The sequence below is a fragment of the Triplophysa rosa genome, linkage group LG2 (assembly GCF_024868665.1).
Source record: "Triplophysa rosa linkage group LG2, Trosa_1v2, whole genome shotgun sequence".
Classification (NCBI taxonomy): Eukaryota; Metazoa; Chordata; class Actinopteri; order Cypriniformes; family Nemacheilidae; genus Triplophysa; species Triplophysa rosa.
Genome location: NC_079891.1, coordinates 21,851,156 through 21,875,193, shown reverse-complemented (window position 1 = coordinate 21,875,193; position 24,038 = coordinate 21,851,156). Strand labels below are relative to the sequence as shown.

Genomic DNA, 24,038 nt, shown 5'->3' with positions numbered 1-24,038 from the left:
CAGACAGCAACTCAAGCAATTAGCGTGTAGTCATACTCGCATGTTCGTGTGTGGCACATTATTGGGAAACGCACACAGCATGCAACAAAAGTTTTTATCTTTGCGCGTATAGATCCATAACGCCGTGAGGTATCTTGCTTGGCTGCAGGCTGCACAAGACGTTTCGGGTCTAGTCGGGTTCTAAAGAAAGTGCTGACTATTTTTATCTGGTCTATTTTATCTGGCCTGCTCAAGAAGTTCGCTTGGCTAAAATATCAGTTTTTCTGTCTCGTATTAACAAACGAACGTTTCCACAATTCCACAACATCCAGCATTTTCTGAGAGTCTCAAATTAAAACAAGATCATGCAAGGAAAATAAAAAGAATGTTTATTGAGATTGCAGCTACTTCATATAAACAGAAGCACATGGGAGAGTACGCGTTAAAATCAGAGCATTTGTCAATAAGCTCCTAGTTGAGATCTCAGTTATTTGACCGCTTCAAACACAATACATGTCCTGTAAATGCTGATGATGCATAGTATTTATGTGAACACGATGTGCTGAAGTAAAAAATAACTTAATTCCTTCGAGCCAGAGCAGGAAACCTAAAATTTCTGATGTTGATGATGCATAAGAAGAGATCTATGAGATCAAATAAATTCACTTAATCGAGCAGATGAGTGGACTGTGCTGCAAACATATAAAAAGTATCTGCATTTCTTGCTTTGGTCTTCGTCAGAAGCGACTTGCACCACCTGCTGGTGAAGCGGTCAGGCAGCAGGTAGAGATCATGCATTGGCGGAATCGGCGCTCTATTGCTTCTCCTGGGATTCCCGGATGTGAAACTTTGAATTTCAAGTCGAATTTGAACCACTGAATTTGTGGAAGCGAATTTTTAAACCGAAATAATATGGACTGAAAATTGTCTGTCGAAAATTAAAGGTTGTATTTTATAACAAGTTGAATTTTTTAAGTGAAATTTAAAAGGCGAATTTTGATTATTGAACTTTTTAACGGTGAAATTGTGCGTGAAATGTTTCAATTTGAAATATTCACAGCTTAAATATACAACCATATTGAATTGCAGACTCTAAAAATGCAAGCACTGGTAATGCAACAGATTTATTTTTGATTAGTGGTAATTCAACATGCTTTTTTGCTTCAAAGACTAATGGCATTGAAATACTTCCATACTGTATAGACAGTTTCATCGTACGTGCGCGCACTTGACCACCAGTTAACTTCCGGTTTGTGTTTGGCTAATGTCTAACTATTTATATTTAATTTAATTTATGTTCATATTAATTTGTATTATTATTTTACTTTATTATAATTGTATTAAATCACTGATTTGTTGAATTTTGTTGGTTATTTTATTAAATAAACAATTTGTTGAATGGGTCCTGTAGTTCGGTCGCATTTAAACAAACCGTATGATACATTGACATCTAGCGGTTGAGCTTGATATCGTAGTCTAAATATAAATATTGGAGAGGCAAGTTTAGCCAAGTGACGGTTCTTCTCGGTTTCTTTTGATTGTTATCTGAAATAATCTACAGGCACTCTATTGTTTGTGAATGTGTACCGGAAGTTCAGTTGGGGTCACAAAAGTGTGCATGCACTGTAATGTTTGTTTATGTTGTTAAAATGAAACCGTCTATAAAGAAGACGCGTGTTTGAGCAGCCCAAGTTGAATAAAGACGCGTGTTTGAGCAGCCCAAGTTGAATAAAGAAGACGTGTATCTGCGCAGCTTGAGTTGTATAAAAGCCGTGCCTCACTTTTTAACTATTTTATTGAACAGAATAAGAATACAATCTAGCCTCACTTTATAACTGTGAAGCTCGAGCTGTACAGATGACACGCCTGAATTAATAACTGCCCAGCTCGTGCCAGACTTCGCCGCAGAGCGACGTCATCATCCATCGCGATGTTTCACTGTACCTATAGTCCGATACCAATTTGGTAGGCATTGCCCAACACTAATTCACATGAACTCAATCTCTACGAGTCTTCAGGTTCTTTAAAAGTTGAGGTAGATATGAATAATTTCTGTTGAAATACATTCATAATTGAAGTCAAATCCTGAAAGGAGACAGCGCTACACTCATTCGCCCGCACACTACCCAAATCTGTCCATCTCTTGCAGGCTGGAGGAGAACAAGGGTACAGTGGTGAAAACATAAATACTTCATGAGAAGTACAGGCGAAAAGGACATGACAGGTCTATTCATGTGTACAAATGACAACCCTTAGTGTGTGTGCAAACCAAATGTTGCTGAAACTTCAAACTATCTTGTCAGTGTTAATTAGTATCATGGCTTTCTATTAAAGCTGGAGTGAAACACTTTAGGACATTCCTGTTAAAATGCTCATCAATTTGTTAGGTCTGTTTAAATGTGTAAACATAAATGTGTGGTTTGCAGCAGTGCTCACAAAGCACCATACTGAGGTACGTCTATAGAATATATTTTAATTTTCTAAATAATAATGCAAGGTCTGCTTTATTTTTGGGGTTTTTGTAAACATTTTGAGAAGTCTTTTTCTTAAAAAAAAGTCAAATAGTGATCACAATGACATCATCATATCATAATGGATCCCAATTGGCCTATTTGCATATTTTGTTTTTGTCATTTTTCAAGAATATCTAAAAGCCGTAAAATAAGACGTTACACTGAAGACAACAACAAATGTCCATGTGTTTAATTTAAATAACATTTAAAAATTGGGCCCTATTTTCAAGATCTAAGCACATGGTTTAAAGCGCACGGCGCAGGTGCACTCAGGGCCTGTCCGAATCCACTTTTGCTAGTTTAAAGGCGGGAAAACGGTCGGGGCGCATGGTCTAAACGGGTTGTCCCGATTCCCTTAATGAGTAGTGGGTGTTTTTGGGGCAATAAACCAATCAGAGTGTCATCTTCCATTCCTTTTAAGAGCCAGTTGCGCTCGCGCCATGGCAGATTCGCTATTTACACAGCGGAATTTGGAAGAGCAGACACTTCTCCAAAACAACCCCTCCGAGAGTTAAAGCAGCGCAAACAACCACTCTACAACAATTGGAAAATTTTCAGTTCTAAAAGTCATAATTAAATATCAATATAAAATATGTTTCAATTCACTTCAAATCATTTAAGCTTGATGTTTTTATCATATGTTGCTATTCTACTCTAGACCAAATGCGCCGCGATGCGACTCCTCAGTTTGGAGCTCTCAGTACTTATGGCTTTTTTTTGTTTTTCCTGTTTTAAGCTACTCTTCTTCTATCACCTTTACCAGGGACGAATTGCTTAACATTAAGCAATGCCCTTCTATCAATCTTTTCCCTAATTTTGGAAATTCAGACCTCTTACTGGACATTTTACTTGGAGGAGCGGCAGCTCTGTACAAACGCTCTAAAAGACGCAAGCGGGGAAAGCGAGCGGGTGCGCTCGTCAGACTCCGACGACGCGGATTTAGGACCCCGCTGCCGAGTATACACCTGGCGAATGTCCGCTCCCTTACCAACAAAAGGACGAAATACTCTTACTCACCAGGACAAAAAAGATTTTTCCAACTCCGCTGCGCTGTGTTTCACAGAAACATGGCTCAATGACACCATACCGGACAGCGCGTTACATCTGCCGGGTTTTCAGCTGTTCAGAGCGGATCGCATTGCCGAGTCAACAGGGAAGACACGTGGTGGTGGATTATGTTTTTATATAAACGAAGGTTGGTGCAGAGATATAACAACACTGAAGAAGATGTGCTTTTCGTACTTAGAAGCGTTCTCTATCAACTGCAAACCTTTTTATTCGCCACGCGAGTTTTCCTCTTTATTCTCGTGAATGTTTACATTCCTCCACATGCTTGTGCGAGCGCGGGCTGCAACAGCTGGTGGATTACATCACTGACACGGAGCAGCAACACCCGGATTCTCTTATTATTATTATTGGGGACTTTAACAGAGCAAACCTCTCCCGTGAGCTGCCAAAATACAGGCAGCATATCACATGCCCCACCAGAGACAGCAACATTCTGGATCACTGTTACACCACAATACGGGATGCATACCACTCTGTTCCCAGAGCAGCTCTGGGTCTCTCTGATCATTGCCTGGTTCATCTTCTTCCGACCTACAGACAGAAGCTTAAATCTGCCAAGCCTGTAGCAAGAACAGCAAAGAGATGGAGCAGCGAAACAGAGCGGGCCTTACAAGCCTGTTTCGACTGCACGGATTGGAGTGTCTTTGAAGCTGCAGCCACTGATCTGGATGAGTTAACTGACACAGTGACATCCTACATCAGCTTCTGTGAGGACATGTGTATTCCCACCAGGACTCGCTTAACATACAACAATGACAAACCATGGTTTACAATGAAACTGAGACAGCTTCGTCAGGCCAAAGAAGATGCTTACAGAAGTGGGGACAAAGTCTTGTATAATCAGGCCAAAAACACACTGACAAAGGAGATAAGAGCAGCTAAGAGAAGCTACTCTGAAAAGCTGAAGAACCAGTTTTCACAACGACCCTGCATCAGTGTGGAAAGGCCTGAAAGACATTACCAACTACAAGCCATCATCCCCTCAGTCTTGGGTAATCAACGACTGGCTGACGACCTGAACGACTTCTATTGTCGTTTTGAAATGCAGAGTCTCACCCTTCACACCCGCCCTGACCCTATCTCTGCTATACCATTAACACCTCCTCTTGACATTCAACCTGCACTTAAGATCTGCGAAGAGGATGTTTGCCAGCTTTTCCGCAAACAAAAGATCAGAAAAGCACCAGGCCCAGACAATGTCTCACCCTCCTGCCTGAAAGTCTGTGCGGAGCAGCTGTCGCCCATCTTCACTAATATTTTTAACAGATCTTTGGAGCAGTGTGAAGTCCCTTCATGCTTCAAACGCTCCACCATCATCCCTGTACAGAAGAAACCCAAAATATCTGGACTTAATGACTACAGGCCTGTTGCTTTAACATCTGTGGTCATGAAGTCATTTGAGAGACTTGTACTGGCCCACCTGAAGGACATCACCAGACCACTTCTTGATCCCCTCCAGTTTGCTTACCGAGCAAACAGGTCTGTGGACGATGCAGTAAACATGGGACTGCATTACATCCTACAACACCTAGACAGACCAGGGACTTACGTCAGGATCCTGTTTGTAGACTTCAGCTCGGCCTTCAACACCATAATCCAGACCTCCTCCTGCCCAAGCTTACCCAGCTCTCTGTGCCAACCTCTACCTGTCAGTGGATTATTAACTTCCTGTCGAACAGGCAGCAGCTAGTGAGGTTGGGAAAATTTAAATCCAGCACATGTACCATCAGCACCGGAGCTCCTCAAGGATGTGTTCTTTCTCCACTGCTATATTCACTCTACACAAACGAATGCACCTCTACAGACCCTTCTGTCAAACTCCTGAAGTTTGCAGATGACACCACAGTCATTGGCCTTATTCAAGACGGTGATGAATCTGCCTACAGAAAGGAGGTTGCTCAGCTGGCTGCCTGGTGTAGTCAAAACAACCTAGAGCTGAATGCATTCAAGACAGTGGAGATGATAGTGGATTTCAGAAGGAACCCTCCATCACTTCCTCCCCTCACCATCCTGGACAGCACTGTGGATACTGTGGAGTCATTCAGGTTCCTGGGCTCCACCATCTCTCAGGACCTGAAGTGGGAGTCCCACATAGACTCCATTGTAAAGAAGGCCCAGCAGAGGTTATACTTCCTCCGTCAATTGAGGAAGTTCAACCTACCACAGGAGCTACTGACCCAGTTCTACTCAGTGGTCATCGAATCTGTTCTGTGCACTTCAATTACTGTTTGGTATGGCTCGGCCACCAAATCAGACCTACGAAGACTACAACGGACAGTTCGTAGTGCTGAGAAAATTATTGGTGCTCCTCTGCCCACACTTCAGGACCTGTACGATTCCAGAGTGAAAAACAGGGCAAGAAAAATCATCATTGACTCCACACACCCAGCACACAAACTCTTTGATCTGCTGCCCTCTGGCCGGCGCTTTAGAGCACCAAACACCAGGACTTCCAGACACAGAAGCAGCTTCTTCCCCCAGGCAATCTCCCTCCTAAACAGATAAACTGCTCCTTAAGAGCAATATTCCACTTCCACTACTCCTATAGTGTGCACTATAGTGCCTTATTATATCTACATCTTATGTATACATGTATATAACACTACCTCTACTTACTAAATTATCCATTTGCACAAGTGTACATACAATATGTTTATTCTACTATATACTACCCTGTACAATGTCTCTTATATGTTATTATCCCCCATTTTCTGTAAAATAGTCTTTATTTTATATATGCACAATTTAGAATCTTTTAGACTGTAAATCGTATTATATTGTATTGTCATTGTGTTGAATGTCTGTACTAGAAGCTTCCAACACCAAAGAAATTCCTTGTGTGTGCAAGCACACTTGGCAATAAAGCTCTTCTGATTCTGATTCTGATCATTAAGCTGTGTGCTTTTATCATATGCTTGCTATTTTACTCAGTGAAAAGTTACTGTGGCAAACGGAGTGAGACAGGATAAGTGGGGGTTGGAACCATAAATTTAACTAAGTCAACACACACACACACACAAAGCGTCACACAGAAAAGAAATGTTATGAATCAATCCACTGCATATGTTTTAAGTATAATCATGAGTTGTGATGTGTTTTAATGAATCATAGGATTAAGAAACAACGCTACATAATTAAAAGCATTAGATGATTGAGTGTTTTCTTTTTACTAAAAGAATGTTAAGAATGTTGGTATGTTGTCCGGCCACAAGAAACTGTCTCTAGGGAACACTCCCCAAAAGAAACTGTCTCTAGAGAACATTCCTCAAAACTAGCGACTGACCACAGGATGTAAAACATGTGTTGTGAGATGTTGTTTTGCAGGAACTAAGAAAAAAGGACGGAGTCAGATAAACTGGTTCACGGTGATTGGTTGCCAAGAAGCAATACTCCCTAGAGAAAAGGAGGAGTCAGAAGATGAGCACGACGTCAAATACTGAATAAATATGTGTGTTTTTGAATAATTTGGGTTGTTGGCTTGTGGTGGAGTGAGGAGATCGTCTGACAACCCAAAGCTTTGTTACTCCTTTTTACATCTGATAATAAACTTCTAATCGATTTTGGAGAACGTCTCTGTACAAATTTTTGAACATGCAGGACTGCCTCAAAAGTCCAACAACAACCAAATTTTTTATCTTATGAAATATATCTTCGATATATAAGAATATTTGGCATTATTGTGTGCTGCTGCGCTCCCTCTGTGTGTAATAAGCAGAATGTACGAGCGCTGTGCACCCGCCTATAGTCGCATATTCCTAATGCGCTCTTTAAATAACAAAAAAAATTTGCGCCATTGACTTTAGACCAGGTTTGAGTTGGTCTATGGCGCAGTCTATTTTCAGTTCCTCCAATAGCAACGCGCCAACAATGCGCCTGAGCACACCTCTTTTTTAGACCAACACGCCCATGGGCGCACAAATGAGCGCAAATGCATTTGCTATTTAAACAATACGGCGCAGGACGGGAAAATGAGAACTGCGTCGGGCGAAACTAGCAAAAACACTTGCGCTGCCCTTGCGCCCATTGCGCCGGTGTACGATATATTTAGACCCACAAACGTTCTTTATAAAAATTGTATACATGTCTAATATATTAAATGTATATGCACCCACAAACGCTCGAAGCCAGCGCGCATAGTGGGGCAGCTAGCAGCGAGCGTGCACTAAGCACACTGTGGGTAAAAGCACCAACAGCAAACGCTGGGAGTGAGCGCAAACAGTGGAGGCATAGCAGGCAAAAACGCAGGCAGTGAGCGCACACATCCCGGGCAGCTGCCTAAGATTGCAGCGGTATGAGCTTGGCTATGCTGCAGCAACAACAAACGATCAACCCGTGTAGTCTTGTGGGCGTGGTCGCAATTTGAAAAATGTCAATCCTTTTTATTGCAATGTAAGAAGTTCCACTCTCCAAAACAGCATGTTTGGAGTTTGATTGGATAATAAGAACAAATAACTGGCCATTGTGGCCAAAGCGCTCCGTTTGACTTTTCCGAGATCTTCTACTCTTCCCTGTGGACGACCTCTGACCTACTTTCTGTACGATCTGAATTTCTGCATTTTGAATTTTAGAAAATTGAATTTGATGTTCCGAATTTCTTCTTCATCTTGAAAACGTGAGGCTGTATTTAAAAAAAACTGGATATTTGCAATCTAAGAATTCAGAGCAAAAAATATGTTGTTTGAAAATGCATGCCTATAAAACTCTGCCTTAAAAAAAAGCAATTGTGTTCAATTTTAAATGTTCAATATTCAAGTAAAAAAATTTCAAATTCGAAATCAAAATCTAATTCAAAACTATTTTAACTCCCATATAATATTCAGTTTTGTTAAAAAACACTTGTCAATAATTCAGATTTACGAAATTCAAATTCAGATTGTTTTGTCATATTTCTGGCTCCATACGATAGGGCCCTAGTTAAGTTAATTTTGTATTAATTAAAATGACCACAACTCGCGTTAAATATTTAGTTTAAACTACCTATGTTTTCTATGGAGTTCATACTACAATCAGAAAATGAAAAGAAGAACAATCAATTCACATGTAGAAGTGAATGTCCTTCGACCAAAGACACGCATGCATTCAGCCCTTCAGGATCAAAAACACAAAGGAAATACAGGAATCGAGGGACATGACATGACTTGTCGTCTACACAGAATATGACTACCTGACTATTACCTTCAGACAACAAATGACCATTCAGCCTAAAATGACTCTTAATGTTACTGCTGTCAAAACCCTTCCATTCCATGACAACCTAGTACAAACAAGGCTTGTAAACAGGAAAATTAAGGAATCACATTTAATTTACACTATATAGATGTTTGCTCCTTATCTTACATTTTGTATATGTTGTTGGTCTCAGCTCTCCTCATTTTTACTTGGCTCTTTGCACTTGGATACCACTTTGACATGTCATGTCTTTAAACAGCTCCTGACTGCATGACATGACCTTCTGTATAATTAGCAGTGGATGTCAGCATCCAAAGGTCGCAGTAAATATTAATGTACCATGTCCGAAGGTTGAGATATATGTGTGAGAGAATGAATGACTGAAAATACATCTCTCTGACTTTAGACTGTTTAATCAAAGTTATGTATGAATTGTAGTGGATTTTGAGACGCGGTCATCACTGTCCCTGTTTTCAAAATGTAAATGAATGTCTTTGGCTGTGCTCCAAATGATATAGAATAGTCATTAGCATACCATCATAGCGGCATACTAATATACTGCATTCTGCACAGTGTAAATAGAATACTGTCAACTGTAAAACCAGAATAAAAAAATCTTTGTAAACAGGTAATTCAGATTTTATCTGAGATTTTAAATCATGGTTGTTATTACCTATAGCTTATTTGGCACCTTCACTGCAAAAAAAATGATTCTGTGTCGTAGTAGATTTCATGAAATTAATTGAGCAAACTTTACTTAATACAATAGTGTTCTTTTAATCAAATTTTTTGTTAAAATTCTAGAAAAAAATCTCGGAATTCTAAATGCACAAATTGTTGAGTGAATTCAACTTAATTTTATCATGTTCAACCAGTGCTGTACAGTGCGACATATATGTCGCACATTCTATAAAAAATCTGTCTGTGCTAAGAATACATCTGTAGCACACGTGTATACCAGTGTAGCACACGTGCGATACAGTTTTGCACGTTTTTAGACAGAGCCGCTTGTTTGTGTGAGGTGTGTTTGTCGCGGTGCTTGTTTGTGTGTGATGTAAATCAATGGTGCACCGCTATTTTAGTTGTTTTTGCGTTTAAAACTTGTTTTCCTGCTGCACTGAGTCCATATTTAGAGTTTTATTATTTCTGCGATGTGGAAACAGGGAACGAATAGCGGAGGCGCTATCCGGCTCTTTAAACATATCACCTGAACAGTATGCTGTTGGAATATTTATAGATCTTAAAAAAGCCTTTGATACAATCAATAATAACATATTAATAAAAAAAGGAACAATATATATGGGATCAGGGGGGTATTGCATTGGGTGGAAAGAAGACCATTTGTGAGGGGAATATTCATCTACATGTTTGGAAATTGTTTGTAGCGTCCCCCAGTGGTCAGTACTGGGTCCAAAATTATTTTTGCTCTATATAAATGATATTTGCAAAGTATAAAAAAATTGTAAAATAAGTTCTATTTGCAGATGACACAAATATTTTTTGTCCTGGGGGGGATTTAAAAACGCTATTGAAGACTACAACTTCATAAATGTGCAAATTAAAAAGATGGTTTGAAAGTAATAAATTATCATTAATCATCAATAAAACTAAATGTATGTTATTTGGTCATTAAAAAAAAAAAAAAGTACACAAGTTCATATACAGGTAGATGGTGTAGATATAGAATGGGTTAATGAAAAGAAGTTTCTTGGGGTGATAATAGATGATAAAATAGATGATAAAATAAGTTGGAAATCTCATATAAACCATGTACAAAACAAACTTTCTAAAAGCGCTGCAGTACTGAATAAAGCAAAGAACGTTCTGATCTACAAATCACTCCACATTCTTTATTGTGCACTGATATAAAAATTACTGCGTGGAGGTTTGGGGTAATACTTATAAAAGCAGACTATCATCACTATCTATGTTACAAAAAAGAGCAATTAGGATAATTCACAATACCGGTGCAGAGATCATACAAATTAATTATTTTTAAAATCAAATACATAAAAATTTAATGATTTGGTTCATTTACAATCTGTACAAATAATGTATAAAGCAAAATACAACCTAATCCCTGGCAATATTCAAAAATTGTTTTCTAATAGAGAAGGGAGATATAATTTTAGGGGGGAAGGTAACTTTAAACATCTTTGTGTCCGTACTACTTTAAAAAGTTTTTGTATTTCTGCATGTGGAGTGAAGATGTGGAATAGATTAAGTCCAGTGATCAAGCAGTGTCCAAGTATGAGCCAGTTTAAAAAGCGGTTCAAAAATATGTTTTTCTACAAGGTACAGGGAGGAAGAAGGGTTTTAGTGTTTTCACCAACTAGTTTTTTTTTTAGTGTATTGTTGTACTGTATATATAAGTAATATATCCAAAAAACATTGTATCTGCAAAAGGGGGGATTTTACTGCAGTTTACCATTGTAAATAATATAATAGTATACTACAGTATGTGGACAAATATATAATTATTGCATAGTAAAACAATGGAAAACACAGAACTCAAAAAAATTAAAACGGAAAAAAGGAACTTGGGAAAAACTAAATTATATGGCCCTAATTTACCTAACTGTGACATTTATGTACATATTAGATTTCAAACGGTTCAATACCAGAATTTAGCTTGTTTCGGTACTTGAAACACTGCTGTTCCAAATTTCACCGCTACGCGGCAGTATGGCACAGGACTGACGCAGAACTGGCAACAAAAAAAAAACTGGATGAATCGCTCTACAGTTCAACTCTACCATATTCGACTCTTTCTACTTTTGCTGAGACCAAGACCATCAAAGCCCATCGACCATCATCGAAGCCCAGCGGTCTCAGCATCCTCATCTCCGCCAGCGAAAGTGGGTCGTTGAGGCCGCCGTTAAACAGCACCGCTAGTTCCGCCTCTCCAAAGACCATCTCCACTGCAGCCTCCAGGAACTCGTTGAGATACCCCATGAGGTCAGAGTCACCCTGGTGAAGACCGCAAAGGAGGTGAGCCTGGAGAGATCGCTGGGAACTGTCCATAGTGCTGCCTGCTGGGTTCTCTATGGCTCGTTCGTTAAGTCAGGGTGAATGCACAGGAAGAGAACCCAGATGTAGGCGGCGGTTAAGGGGTTAATATAAACAAAGATTTTTTTACACTCAAAACAAAGACCCACGAGGGGGTAAAACAACAATGACAAGGGGAAATAATATAACAGGCAAACTGGATGGTAAACTACAACTGGACTAAAACAACACTGACAAAACTTACAGTTGACTAGACTTGGATCTAGGTAGGAACAAGACGCAATGTCATCAGAGACACGGAGGCAAAAGAACAAAAAAGTGTAATTCTTGTTTTTCGTGCCCTGCTGAGAGCAATAAAACAAAAAAAATCCTGACTTAAGTTAAAAGGGTTAATTATGCATACATTAATGCATTTAACGTTGAAGACTCTGTGACCAAAACCACAACTCTATACCTCGGAAGAGCTTTTTAAAAAGCTAAGAAGTCATTATGACATTATTATTAAGGCACCCCTTCTTTTTTCTATCTTTATAAATGAATTAGGGCAGGGAATAAAATCCACAAAGTTACATTTTCATGCTGAAGATACAATTATTTATTCAGCTGCATCCTCTATGTCACAAGCTATTCAAATTCTCCAGAATTCTTTAAACACTTTTCAGAATAACTTATTACAATTGAAATTAGTTTTAAATGCAAAGAAAACTAAGTATATGACTTTTTCACGTAGTCGCTCTATGCTCGCTGTTCCGTCTATCCTTACTATTGATGATGTGCATAAAGAAAGAGTAACATCTTATAAATATCTAGGACATGGATAGACGAGAAGTTGGCATTTGATGTTCATATTGATTTGGTGTTCAAATTTTTTTCTCCTTTGGAGCTAGAAAGAAAATATAGACTATATGGGGATATTATTTACATGCATGCATTTATATATTTACTGAAAAAACTTCATTGTATTTACCATGCTGCATTGCGTTTTATAACAAATGCTTGTTCACATACTCATCATTGCTTGTTATATAACTTTGTAGGTTGGACCTCCTTATATCAAAGAAGGAAATCACATATATTAATATATACAGTATATAAAAAAGACATTGCTTGGAATGCTACCAAATTACACTATTAGTCTTTTATGTCTGTGTATAAAAAAACATAACACCAGATCGTCAACTGGAATTAAATTAGTAGTTCCTAGGGTACATTCAGAACACGGAAAATCATCTTTCTCTTACTGTGCTCCATTGCTATGGAATCAATTACAAGTCACTACTCCGCTAGAAAAAGTTCCTTCTTTGAATATGTTTAAAAATTTATTGCGGTGTAAAATGAACGAACCTTGTTGCTTTTTTAATTAATTTGTTGTTTCATGATTAATATGTTTAGCTTTGGTTGTTTAGAACTTGTTTTGTGTGTTATGTGTATGTGGAATTTTTGGTACGTCATCTTGGCCAGAACTCCCTGGAAGAAGAGATTTATTTTAATCAATGGGACCTTCCTGGAAAAATAAAGGTTAAATTTAAAAATTTAAAAATCATCAAACAAAAAGGGGCATTGTTTTATAATTTACATTTTTTCAGCATTCCTTACATGACAAAAGGAGTCTGTAACTTTGTTCAAGAATGAAATTTTAATATATTATTGCTCGAGTGCAAAGTGCATTGAAATATTTAAAGATTTACTGAATGACCTTTCTTTACTGTGCATAAACATTTTGGTAAATAATTTAAGACTTGAAAAACAGGAAAAACTGGGATGGAGTTTTAACTCTGTTCAGAATTGTGAGCTGAATCCAATCATCTGCAGCATCTGCATTGTGGGTTTAAACTTTACATTTCTCTTTAGACCTCTCTTTATATCTCTCTCAGCTTGTGACTAGTATTGCTTTAGTTGTCATGAGAGAATACAACTACATGACATCGCCATTTATTTTTTAAGCCAATCCTCAAAAGCTTTTACTTAGCAACTCAATATTCCACAAACTCAAAGAGACAAAAAAGAAATGATGGAAAACCTAACACAGTGTCTACACCGGAGGCGACACGACAAAAGACATTACAAACGCATAAGAACCCATTATAATTTTAATTTTTGATCTGTACTTTTAGGGACCTTGGGCATAGAGAACTTGTCTAGGCTTTATCTCTGCGGAATTTCACCCTTGGCACTAGGGATGTGCCAACAACTTCCATTAGACGTTGCCATTGGAAACGACCTTGACATTGCGTGTGATGCTGAGAGTGAGTTAGATTCTCAAGCTTGTCCGCTTGATTGGGATTTCCGCTTGACTTCAGACCAACGGAGAGCATGCCTCATATTAACAAAGTGTGTAGTTGAGGAACTGAGTGAGTGTGTGAGAGAAAGCAGGGAGAGAGAACATTTCTTTGGAAGCTGAATCTGCAAAACGACTACTGAGAGTGGGAGATTTGCCAAACAGTTTTTCTCGCACCACTTCATGGGCAGGACATTACAAACTTGTGGAAAAAAATGGACATGATTGGCCAAACCCTGTTTTGCTTCAAATCTACTGATGCCCACAGGTTTATGTAAGGGAAAACAATTCTGAAGTGTTCTCAGTAATATATGTCTGAGAAGTTTTTAAAATTTAAACAACATGACAGCGAGCAAGGAATATGCAGAGACCCCCTAATACAAGCACACACATGCATGCTGCTCTGATGCTGAGGCTGATAAAGGCGTGTGCTTGACTGAGTAGATGACAAGACTCGTGCACTGACAGGAACTCCCAACGGTACCCATGTAACTACAACAACCTTAGCCATTAGTGTGTGTTTAAGTTTCTTGTGCGTCAATGTGAAAGAACAGAAACAAGGAAAGAAAAGAAAGACTTTCTGACTCTCTCTCTGTCTTATTCACGGTTTGAAGTGATTAGATTGGGTTTTCGTCTCTGGTCATTCAGAATTATAGAGAGTTTACAAAATCTAATTTTAGGTCAAATCTAGCATGCGTTTTGTTTGTGCCAATTGCAGCAGGCTCTGCAGAAAAGAAATGACCACTTAAAAGACGCATTGTGGAGGCGTATATCATATCAAATCATGGACAAATCATATCAAAGTGGCATTATAATAATATCAGTGGAGCCATGCATAACCATACTGTATTGGTTCTTATTCCGCGATGCGGACAGAAGCGCGGAATGCAGGCATAAAACAAAAAAGTAGATAACGATCTAAAGCTACAAAGCTACTTCTAGATTCACAAAACTTTGAAATGTCTTTGATTATAATGTTTATCACAAAAAAAGCACATGAATAAACATGATCGTTTAGCAGTGTTATCTGTGTGTCCTTGCAGAGTTTGCGCAGAAGGTATTGTTCACAAACACTGAGCCGACTTTTCTCCGAGCATAATACTTGCATTTCCTCAACAAGAACATGTAAAATAATATTAACATCATAATCACATGCAGAACTGCTCGACACATGCTCGAAATTTTTATTTAATTTGATTACTAAAATATAATTTAATTTGATTACTAAAATTTTATTGAACTTTTAGAGTCTGAAATATAGACTTAAAGGAGGAAATGGATTTCATAAGGTCGTATAGGCTACATATTGTAAGCCCAGGCACACACCAGCCAAAGCAAACAAATGCTCAAACGATCCAGTCAAGGTTGGCGCATCAGCAAATGCAGAAATATTAATGATCATAGCGTAAGGAAAGTGGAACACATATGCCTGTTTTAGCTAAATTAAATAAAATTGGATATGAACATGTGATCAATAGTCTACATTCTTTAGTCTTTAACATGTATTACATAGGCCCTACGCAAAGTTTTTGGACCGCCTTTTGGGCCATTCTTCCTTTTAGACTAGTCGACTACACGGTTACAAAACTTTCGTTTAAAGGACTGTCAAATTATCATAGCACACATCCCTAACAAAAACATATAGGAAGAGACGGGTGTACTTATATAATATAAGGAGTATATGTCTATGTAAAAACTAAATTCTTAAGAAACTATACATCTAGTTGAACAATGATCTTCAATAATCTGAATATTGACTCACCAATTTGTGAATGACCAAAAGCATGTGTGAATAAACGGCCCAGTAACAGGTGTGCACAGCTCAAAATTGTTCAGTCTGTTTATTTAGTGTGTCGTTTGTCTGTTTATTTAGTGGGTTATTTGGGTGTGTGTTCTTCAAGGGGGCACGTGTTCACACAGAAGGCCAACTCAAAAAACAGGGCCAGTAAGAGGGCACCATCTGTCCCATGTGAGGGACAAACAGAAGTGTGTTTGAACAACAATGTCAACACGTCCATGTCATCTCTAAATTCATGGTTTATTTGAGTTAAAGAGATTAAAAATGAAGGATTAAGGGTTTATGGATTAAGGGCAGATCTTTGTTAAACATCAAGATAAAATGTTTATAATATTTGTAAATAGCACAACTCGCACTATTATGGCAAATAATTACTGTTGACATACTGGTACTGCATATATTATACATTTTATTGCATTTATGATGTTAATATTATTTTACAAATTATTTACTCAGTAAATGCATCCATTTTTCCACAAGAGCTTTACTTTTCCATTGCTGTAGTTGTATGAATTCAGCATAATATTTAAATTAAATATCCCATCTATAAACTGGAAGTTTTGGATTTATCCCCAATAGAAGTCAGTCTTTCGCTGGTGCCCCAGGTTGTTTTCTGCAGCAGTTTCAGAATGAAGAATTGTGACTTGCTGGTTGTAGACATTGTGATGCTTTAGGTCCTGCCATTGTTCTTCATGCTGGCTCTGTGGCAAGGTCTTTGTCACATCCATCTCTCCAGGGGCTTGTTTGTCAGTCACTATGGGCTTGTTTGTCAGTTCATTGTTCCGCCAATCCTTTCAATTTGGACTAAGATATTCAACAAAATTATTTGATAAAATCCAAAATTATCTCTACTGTACTTGATACCCTAAGTTTTGTGGCGTTTATATTACATATAATTGGAATCAGAATGAGGTTTATCACCAAGTGTGCACACAAAGATTTCTGTGGTTTCAGGAGCTCAGGGTACTCAAGACAACATACAGGGTTTCACATAGATTTTTGTAAAATGTTATAAATGTGCACAAACTATGAAACATTATATTATTTAATACTGAATATAACTTTTTGTTGTTATTATTATCATTACGATAGAATGTGTATGATAAGAATGTGTAAGTCAATCTAAGCCTTTGTCTTCTCTTAAAACGTACAGATGCATATACATACAGAGCAAAGGTCTGTCTGGCCAAATGACTTGATGTGAGGAAAAAAACAAAATTGAGATGAAGGATCTCAAGAACCAGTGACTGGAGCAGAAACAAATCAGATGGAGAGATACAATCTCCCTAAAGTGGAACAAACCCCACCTCACTTTCTCTGTCTCAAACCCTAAAGCACTTTTCTCAATCACAAAACAAACTAAAACGCACAAGATAATGGAGTTTGGTAGAGCGTGTGTGTTTCTCTTATAACATACTCAAACACACTTACATTGAGGCTGCTATAAGTCTGAATTTTAAAGAGGGGAACAACCAATTTTTTTACACAGCCATGACATATGGAAACAGTATAACAACAGTATGTGAGCTGAAATGCACGGAGAAGTCTTTATCTGATATAGTTCAAGCTTATGAAACACAGACCGATGAAGCTGAAGATGGCCGTCTTCAACATAGTATAATGATGAACAAGTGAACAAAAACCTCCATACAGGATACAGCTAGATCTTTACAATGTGCCTGAGATCCCAGAGATACACATGGAGAAGAAGTGTTACAGCTCGTAAATGGTAATCCCTTCTTGTTCACTAATCAGTGAAAGGAGGGCTTACAAATGCTAGATGCAACAAACAGTCATTTTTTGATTGAGCTTTAATCCAAAGTTTCCCAATCAGGACTCATAGCAGTTTGTGGTAACCAAAAAGGAAAGCCATGCTTCCTTTGCCCTTGCTCTACTACCCAATTGTGTATATACCATCCACTAGAGCACCCTAGCACCTCTGGTGGTGGGTAGTAGTAGTAGGACTCGATAAGAAAGAGCATGGCAACAGGACTGAGCCAGTTACACTCTGTGGGTGTGCCAGTGAGCTCAGGTGAAAGTAGACTGTGTGTGCCACTACCAAGAGGTTGTGTGGGTGGAGTTTGGCCAAATGGTGCAAACACGCTCGAAGGTTGAGGACTCGCGACATGTTTCAGCAGAATGGGGAGGTTGCCATGGCGACATAGGGGTACTGGTCTTTCGTAACTGGTTAACGCTGTCAGAAATAGTCCTGAGAAGTGAAAGAGCGTGTGAGAGAAAAGAGCGAATAAGAGAAAGAAAGGGAGCAGAAGAGGGAAGAACCCTGCTGTGTGACCGACTGAGCACCGAGAGAAAGTCTCACAAGATTTCCTTCCTTTATCAAGACCTACACAAATGAATGCTATTGTATTTGTATTATTAAATAACAGAAAAGACACAACAATAACCCTTGAGACTATTTATGTATATTAATTTGGAAGCTTCAGGGGAATAAAAAGCTAGTGTCCCTGCATATAAATGTGTAAAATGTACACACATCAAAATAATATCAAATGTGATTTAATATGAATTGTATAAAACCTGTAACGGTGCAGAGAGATAGAGAGAGAGATAAAAGGTTATGAATACTGGTCCATGTAGGCCATTACGTTGCATCTGTCCCTGGGCCACCACACAACAATGAAACCTTTCATTCTCTCCATAGACCTATATCAACTACCCCTCTGCCCCCCCATTCACACACACCAGCTTCCCCCCACCCCAACCACCTCCTCTCCCTGTCCCCTTTCCGTCTTCTGACTCAATCACATTCTATCTGACTGGTATTGTGAGACTGCAGTTAGCATCAGCGTTACACTGATTTAATATGTGAACAAAGATTTAATATCTTGCAGTGGCACAATATATGGAGGTAACAGTAAAAATGAAGTCTGTGCAAAAATGAGGACAGTGTGTTCATTTAGCACACAAAACCTTTGTTATGGGACTTTGTTAAATGATCATAAATCATCTTTGTTATGACTTAAAAATATTTTTAGGGTAGGGTGAGTGTTAGTCTGTAGTCATGGTATTAATCTTCATATGTAAATAATGGAAGACTACAGTTGGTCCTTATTAGAAACCTAAGTGCATGAGTGTGTGTACATGCAAGGTTTTGAAGCGTGAACTTCACGCCATAATAGCATTTTCCAATAATCTTTCAAAAGACTCACAGACACACACATACTCTGTGTACACACATACACACACATACGCTATGGACTATTAATAGCATAGTTCCATGAATTAGTTCTGCTGAGAAATGAAGACACAAAACAATTAAAATCCCAATTATGTTCAGGCTACGGTATTCCCTTGTTGAACGGTGGTTCCCAAATGATGGGGGGGGTTATATTGCGCACTACTCTGTTGTTGTAGAGTTTGTGTATTAGAACCTGTTGAAATTGACCATTGTAAGGGCTGGTTGTAGCCTATTGTGACCTGGATGTCTTATTTCCTAAATAACTTCTTTACCGAGGAAAGCCATAGTGAGGTGGGTGCCCGTTTGTTTCTTTGTGTAAACCTGTTTTCTCCTGTTTATCAATAGTTAGGGAGCATATATATTTGTGTTTTATTTGGGCTATTTCCTTTGTTAGCTTAGCAGACTAATTAGTTGCTCCATTTTGATTATTATTTTGGGCCTAATCCCCCTCCTGAAGTTCTGTTTGCTTCCTCATTGTTTGAATATTTTTCTTTTGTTTTTTTTGCCACTCATAACGGAGATGGCTGAGAAAACTATAAAATAAACTTCACTTTTAAGAAGTCTTACGTTGGGTCTGTGAACTGAATTTTCTCGTCTTGTTATTCTACTTTATTCTTTTTATTTAATACTGTTACTCCTCCTCCTAGACTACCATTAACAACAGAACGTAACACAATGCAAATGTCAGGAGACATTTATGTTGTTTCCTTCATTGGAAGTGGACCACTTACCAGTTCATTTTAGCTCTGAAAACACAAGTCCTAAGGAGCTGTCAATCAAACATTGGCATTACTAGGAGCTATTCTGCAATAGAGCTATTCAGCCAGGACTTGATTTAAGTATGATTTTGGTCCAATTCATTTTTAATGTGGGCTAGGCGACAGCGCAGGACACCACAGAAATAAAAACAAACAACAGAAAAAATGTAGCGTCTCTCGTGGTCAACAAAACTGAAGCTGTAACAACTGTTCAATCAGACATGCTTATATGCATCATGGAAAGTTTCTCTATGAGAAACTATTTTAATCTAGTACAAAGTATTGCTATTTTAAACTACTACATGGTTTCAGATACACACACATACTGTAGCAGGACTCAAATTTCAAGGTTGATTTGTGAAAGATCATTTACTCACAAATACAAAGAGAGAAACAGTAAGAGAGAAAGAGGATCATATACTCTTAGCCTACTTGTTTCCTCCAGGAGAATAGGATAACAGGACATACATTTTAGACTTGTCTCTGTGGGAACTTGGTAACCAAGAAAATATAAGCTGTAAAAAACCGAAACAACTTATTTGTGACACGCATGGTGTTTTGACAGACAGTTTGCAAAAGTGACATGACGTATTGCTGACAACCAGGGACATAGCTGTCATGTTCCTACCTCAACTGCTAGCACCTGGTGCCAAGGTTGTAAAATGAATTCCCGTGGGAATTATATATTGATAAAATGTATACTCTGAATGCATTTATATTCATAATGTAAGTTTAAAAAGTATGCCATATATAGAGATTGGAAAAGCAGAGATACGAGGAAAGGCAGAAAAGAAACCAATACAGCCACAAAGGGCAGCCAGAAAGGTTTAGGAAAATCTTTCAGCTGAAACGCTTTGATCTTCTGGCAGGCCTGTCAGAAGCTCTAAAGGTAACAAGGCGCACAAACACACCCACAAACCTGCTCCATGTCATCAAGTGACAAATCCAACTTAATTTGGCTCCGAAATGGCCTGAAGTGCAAACTCCGGGATGCTGTGCCTGTGCGGATACACGCCAAATACATATAGAAACCTAACAGACAAGCTGCCCATAACACGCACATAAACTGACCAATCAACCAAAGTAAAGGCAGTCATCTCAGATTTCTGTTTGCTGAAAGTCTCGCAGAGATCACTCATGGGAAATAACAAGGCTTTCTGTGCCCCGTTGTAAACCCACCCATTACATGTGTGCGGTTTGAAATTTCAGGTGCAAAAATACCATCAGGGTATACACATCCTAAACAAAGCACACACACACACACTATCGACTCATAAATATAAATATAGAGACACAGGCTGTGATTCTTGCCCAGTATATCCTAGCTAATGACTCTCTTACACGGCAAAAGGCATCCGAGGAAACAGCTGCTTTGGGCCAATCAGCAGTGATTACGCAGCACTCTGTCTGTGTGTATGGGAAAGCGTCTGAGGGACTCACCCTGATTCTTCTCATAGCAGCCACAATCTCCATTCGACTATTGGGTCTCGGGACGTCCAGGCTGCCCACATACTGCAGAATGAAACATGAATAAAACTTAGACACAATTTTGTTTAAAATGGGAGGAATCAACCAGTCTGAATTAATGAGGGATTCATTTGTGCAAAGGCACACAGAAAAGTATGTTCTAGGTCAACAAGTGCAACGGTACATTTGCATTAGCAGGACATTGGTATCTTAATTTAAAATTGTGCTATTTTTGCTAAAAAAGCACATGGCTGGCTCTCATTCAGTAGCTTCTCTTATGAACATAAGCAGTGTTTCTTACTGACATGTTTAAATGTTTCACTGTTTCATTTTATAATATTGCATAACCCAACATCATAGTATAGTTTTTAAATGTAAACCGCGTAGACAGGCACCGCACCAGTCATATTAATTTGCACTCCAGTGTATAAGCTTGTTGTCACACAACATGCACTTCCATACATGTGATCACCCATTGATAAGCTCTGTTAAGATATTGCCCTTATCTCCAGTTTCCACGATCCAAATCCTTCTCCATCATATAAGAGAACAACAGTAATAGATCAGCACAAACAATGAGATTTAAAAAAATTATACAGTAAGACTGCAGTCAGAATGTGCGTCTGTATGGTTTTGGGTCATGGCTTTTCATCTTCAGCCAATAAAAATCCCAAAAGATAATCCTGCATCACAAATCGGAGCTAAATTTACTCTGCACAAGGATTCTGAGTCGCTTTGAATACAAAGCTTTAGGTTTCCTTAGGCATTTGGCTGTTTCAAAAAAGGCACACATATAAGCTCTCTGGGAAAACACCAGTATTTATGACACAACTTGCTGTAATGTGAATGAAATACGCAAGTGTGGGAACATGTCTGTCACTAATAAACTACACTGATAGCAAATTTATCTGGGACTTTAAATTATGTGCTGGATTTCTTGAATTAGGCACAAATTTGAGATCTGTCATGAGCAGGCAGGACAGAAATGTTTTAAGTAGCTTATGCTAAACAGGGCACTGTTAAGCGATGTAAGCAAAGCACATCAGTCATTACATCAGGGTTTATTCTCATTTTCCTGCAAATGTATTTCATACAAAACTACTTTCAAAACCATAAAGTTTCATTTATTTAATATGGCAGGTGCTACAAAGCCCGATCAAATCAAAAGATGTAAACAGAGGGGAAGCATTTTATTATGTCTATGATGTTAAAATGCTCTTTAAGCTCGGTGTTTTGACATCCATTGAATGTGTTCATACATTTTAATAAATGTTGAGGATACAAAGTCAACATAAAAAACAAACCTCAAGCGGGTTTAAAAGAAACAAATCAACAGACGTCTTGAATCTCGTAAACTAGCAAATAACCAGCCATCCAGACATGAACGGGAAAGTTTGGCCAGAGACCTAAATAGGTTAAACTCTTTGCTTACATCTATCCGGAGGCATTTGCATTTGTTTACCCGCAGCCTGGCGCCTGATGTCATCGCTGCGATTCAAAGCACGATCATGACAACCTGGCGTGTAATATACTCGCGTATGATAAATAAAGTAGCCAAATGAGACGTAATACGTTTACAGTAAGGTGGTGTGTTTTACCTTGGCTTGAAAGTGTATGCCGTGTTGATACGCTTCTTCGTTATGAAGCGGGACACGGGAATCTGCCACATCGTCCACCAGATTGTACCTGTTTCTCCCGTGCATTTTCATTGGGACCCGTCCGGATGCTCAGCGAGAAATTCTCTGCCAATCCCCAGGGTTCAAAACTACTGACAACGGAAGAGGACCGCTGCTTTAACCAGCCGAAAACAAGTCACGGGTACAAGAGAGATACGAAGCGAGGGAGCCCATTATAGTATGCGTCTGGCAGCCCGGGAAAATCTCAATGAAATCACAAGGCGCTTCACAGCACAAAAGAATTGGGTTGGGCGCCTCTTACCCCCTCTCAGAGATCAGTTGCGTTTGTTATACAAATCTGGCTTCAAGTTGTTCAACTGCCTCGCAGTGGATAAGTTTATTGAAGATCACGCTGTGGGTGAATTCTGCACGTCTCTTCGGCGAGTTTTAAATCCAGCGCTAATGACATGGTTTGTTTGCGTTGCACTCCTCACTAACTCCACCATGCATTCACGTGGAGCAAAGTGCCGCCTGCTTTAGAAACCACCAATCTCCACAGCTTTCAGCATAATAAAGAGTGAGAGGACCCCCCTATAGTTCATAACTGAATTACAACAGAACAAGTAGGGCATACATTTCTTCAAAGCTAAATCTCGATAGTAGCATATAATTAGAGACGAGACTTAACATGCATGAACCAGTTTATTACAGTAACGTTATACATGTTTTTATCTTAGATTCGATGGTTTACGACACACAACGGGTTTCAATAAATGTAGAATTGGTGTTTTAAATAAAGTAACGTTAACAGAAAATTGTTTTCGTTATAGTTTTGGTCGGCAAATTGCATTGTGCACTCTATATAATATATAATGTAATGACACCATCTGTCGTTGAATACGAGTATAGCATTCACTAATACAGACCTAGTTATGGTATCGGTCATACATTAATCGGCTGACAACATAATTTATAATTGTTGCATAGTGTTACCTAGCTCAGGTACAGCACCCTGGCAGGGTTACCAGCTAGCTGCTCATACTAGTTGCTGCAAACAGATCCTTGTAGGCAGATCTGGGTAGATTACTTGGGAATTTTAATCAGTTACTGATTACAAACTACATGGCAAAATTTGTAGTCAGTAACGTAATCTTTTGGATTACACATTTATTGTAAAGTAATCG

General features: G+C 38.7%; 1 protein-coding gene across 2 annotated transcripts in view; it reads right to left on the bottom strand.

Moving 5' to 3' along the window:
- The window catches only part of si:dkey-34e4.1 (carboxyl-terminal PDZ ligand of neuronal nitric oxide synthase protein), a 48,655-nt gene extending 25,359 nt beyond the window's left edge, over window positions 1–23,296 (bottom strand). Inside the window, exons 1-2 of one of the 2 annotated variants that reach the window (XR_008961899.1) lie at window positions 22,837–23,296; window positions 21,212–21,283 (exon numbers count right to left, since the gene is read on the bottom strand). Coding sequence is in view for 1 of the 2 variants with exons in the window: in XM_057323615.1 (XP_057179598.1) it covers window positions 21,212–21,283; window positions 22,837–22,947 (183 nt within the window). In the remaining variant the exon portion in view is untranslated. The remainder of the gene's footprint in view (window positions 1–21,211; window positions 21,284–22,836) is intronic. The other variant, XM_057323615.1, reaches the window with a different exon arrangement.
- Window positions 23,297–24,038: the final 742 nt, after the last annotated feature.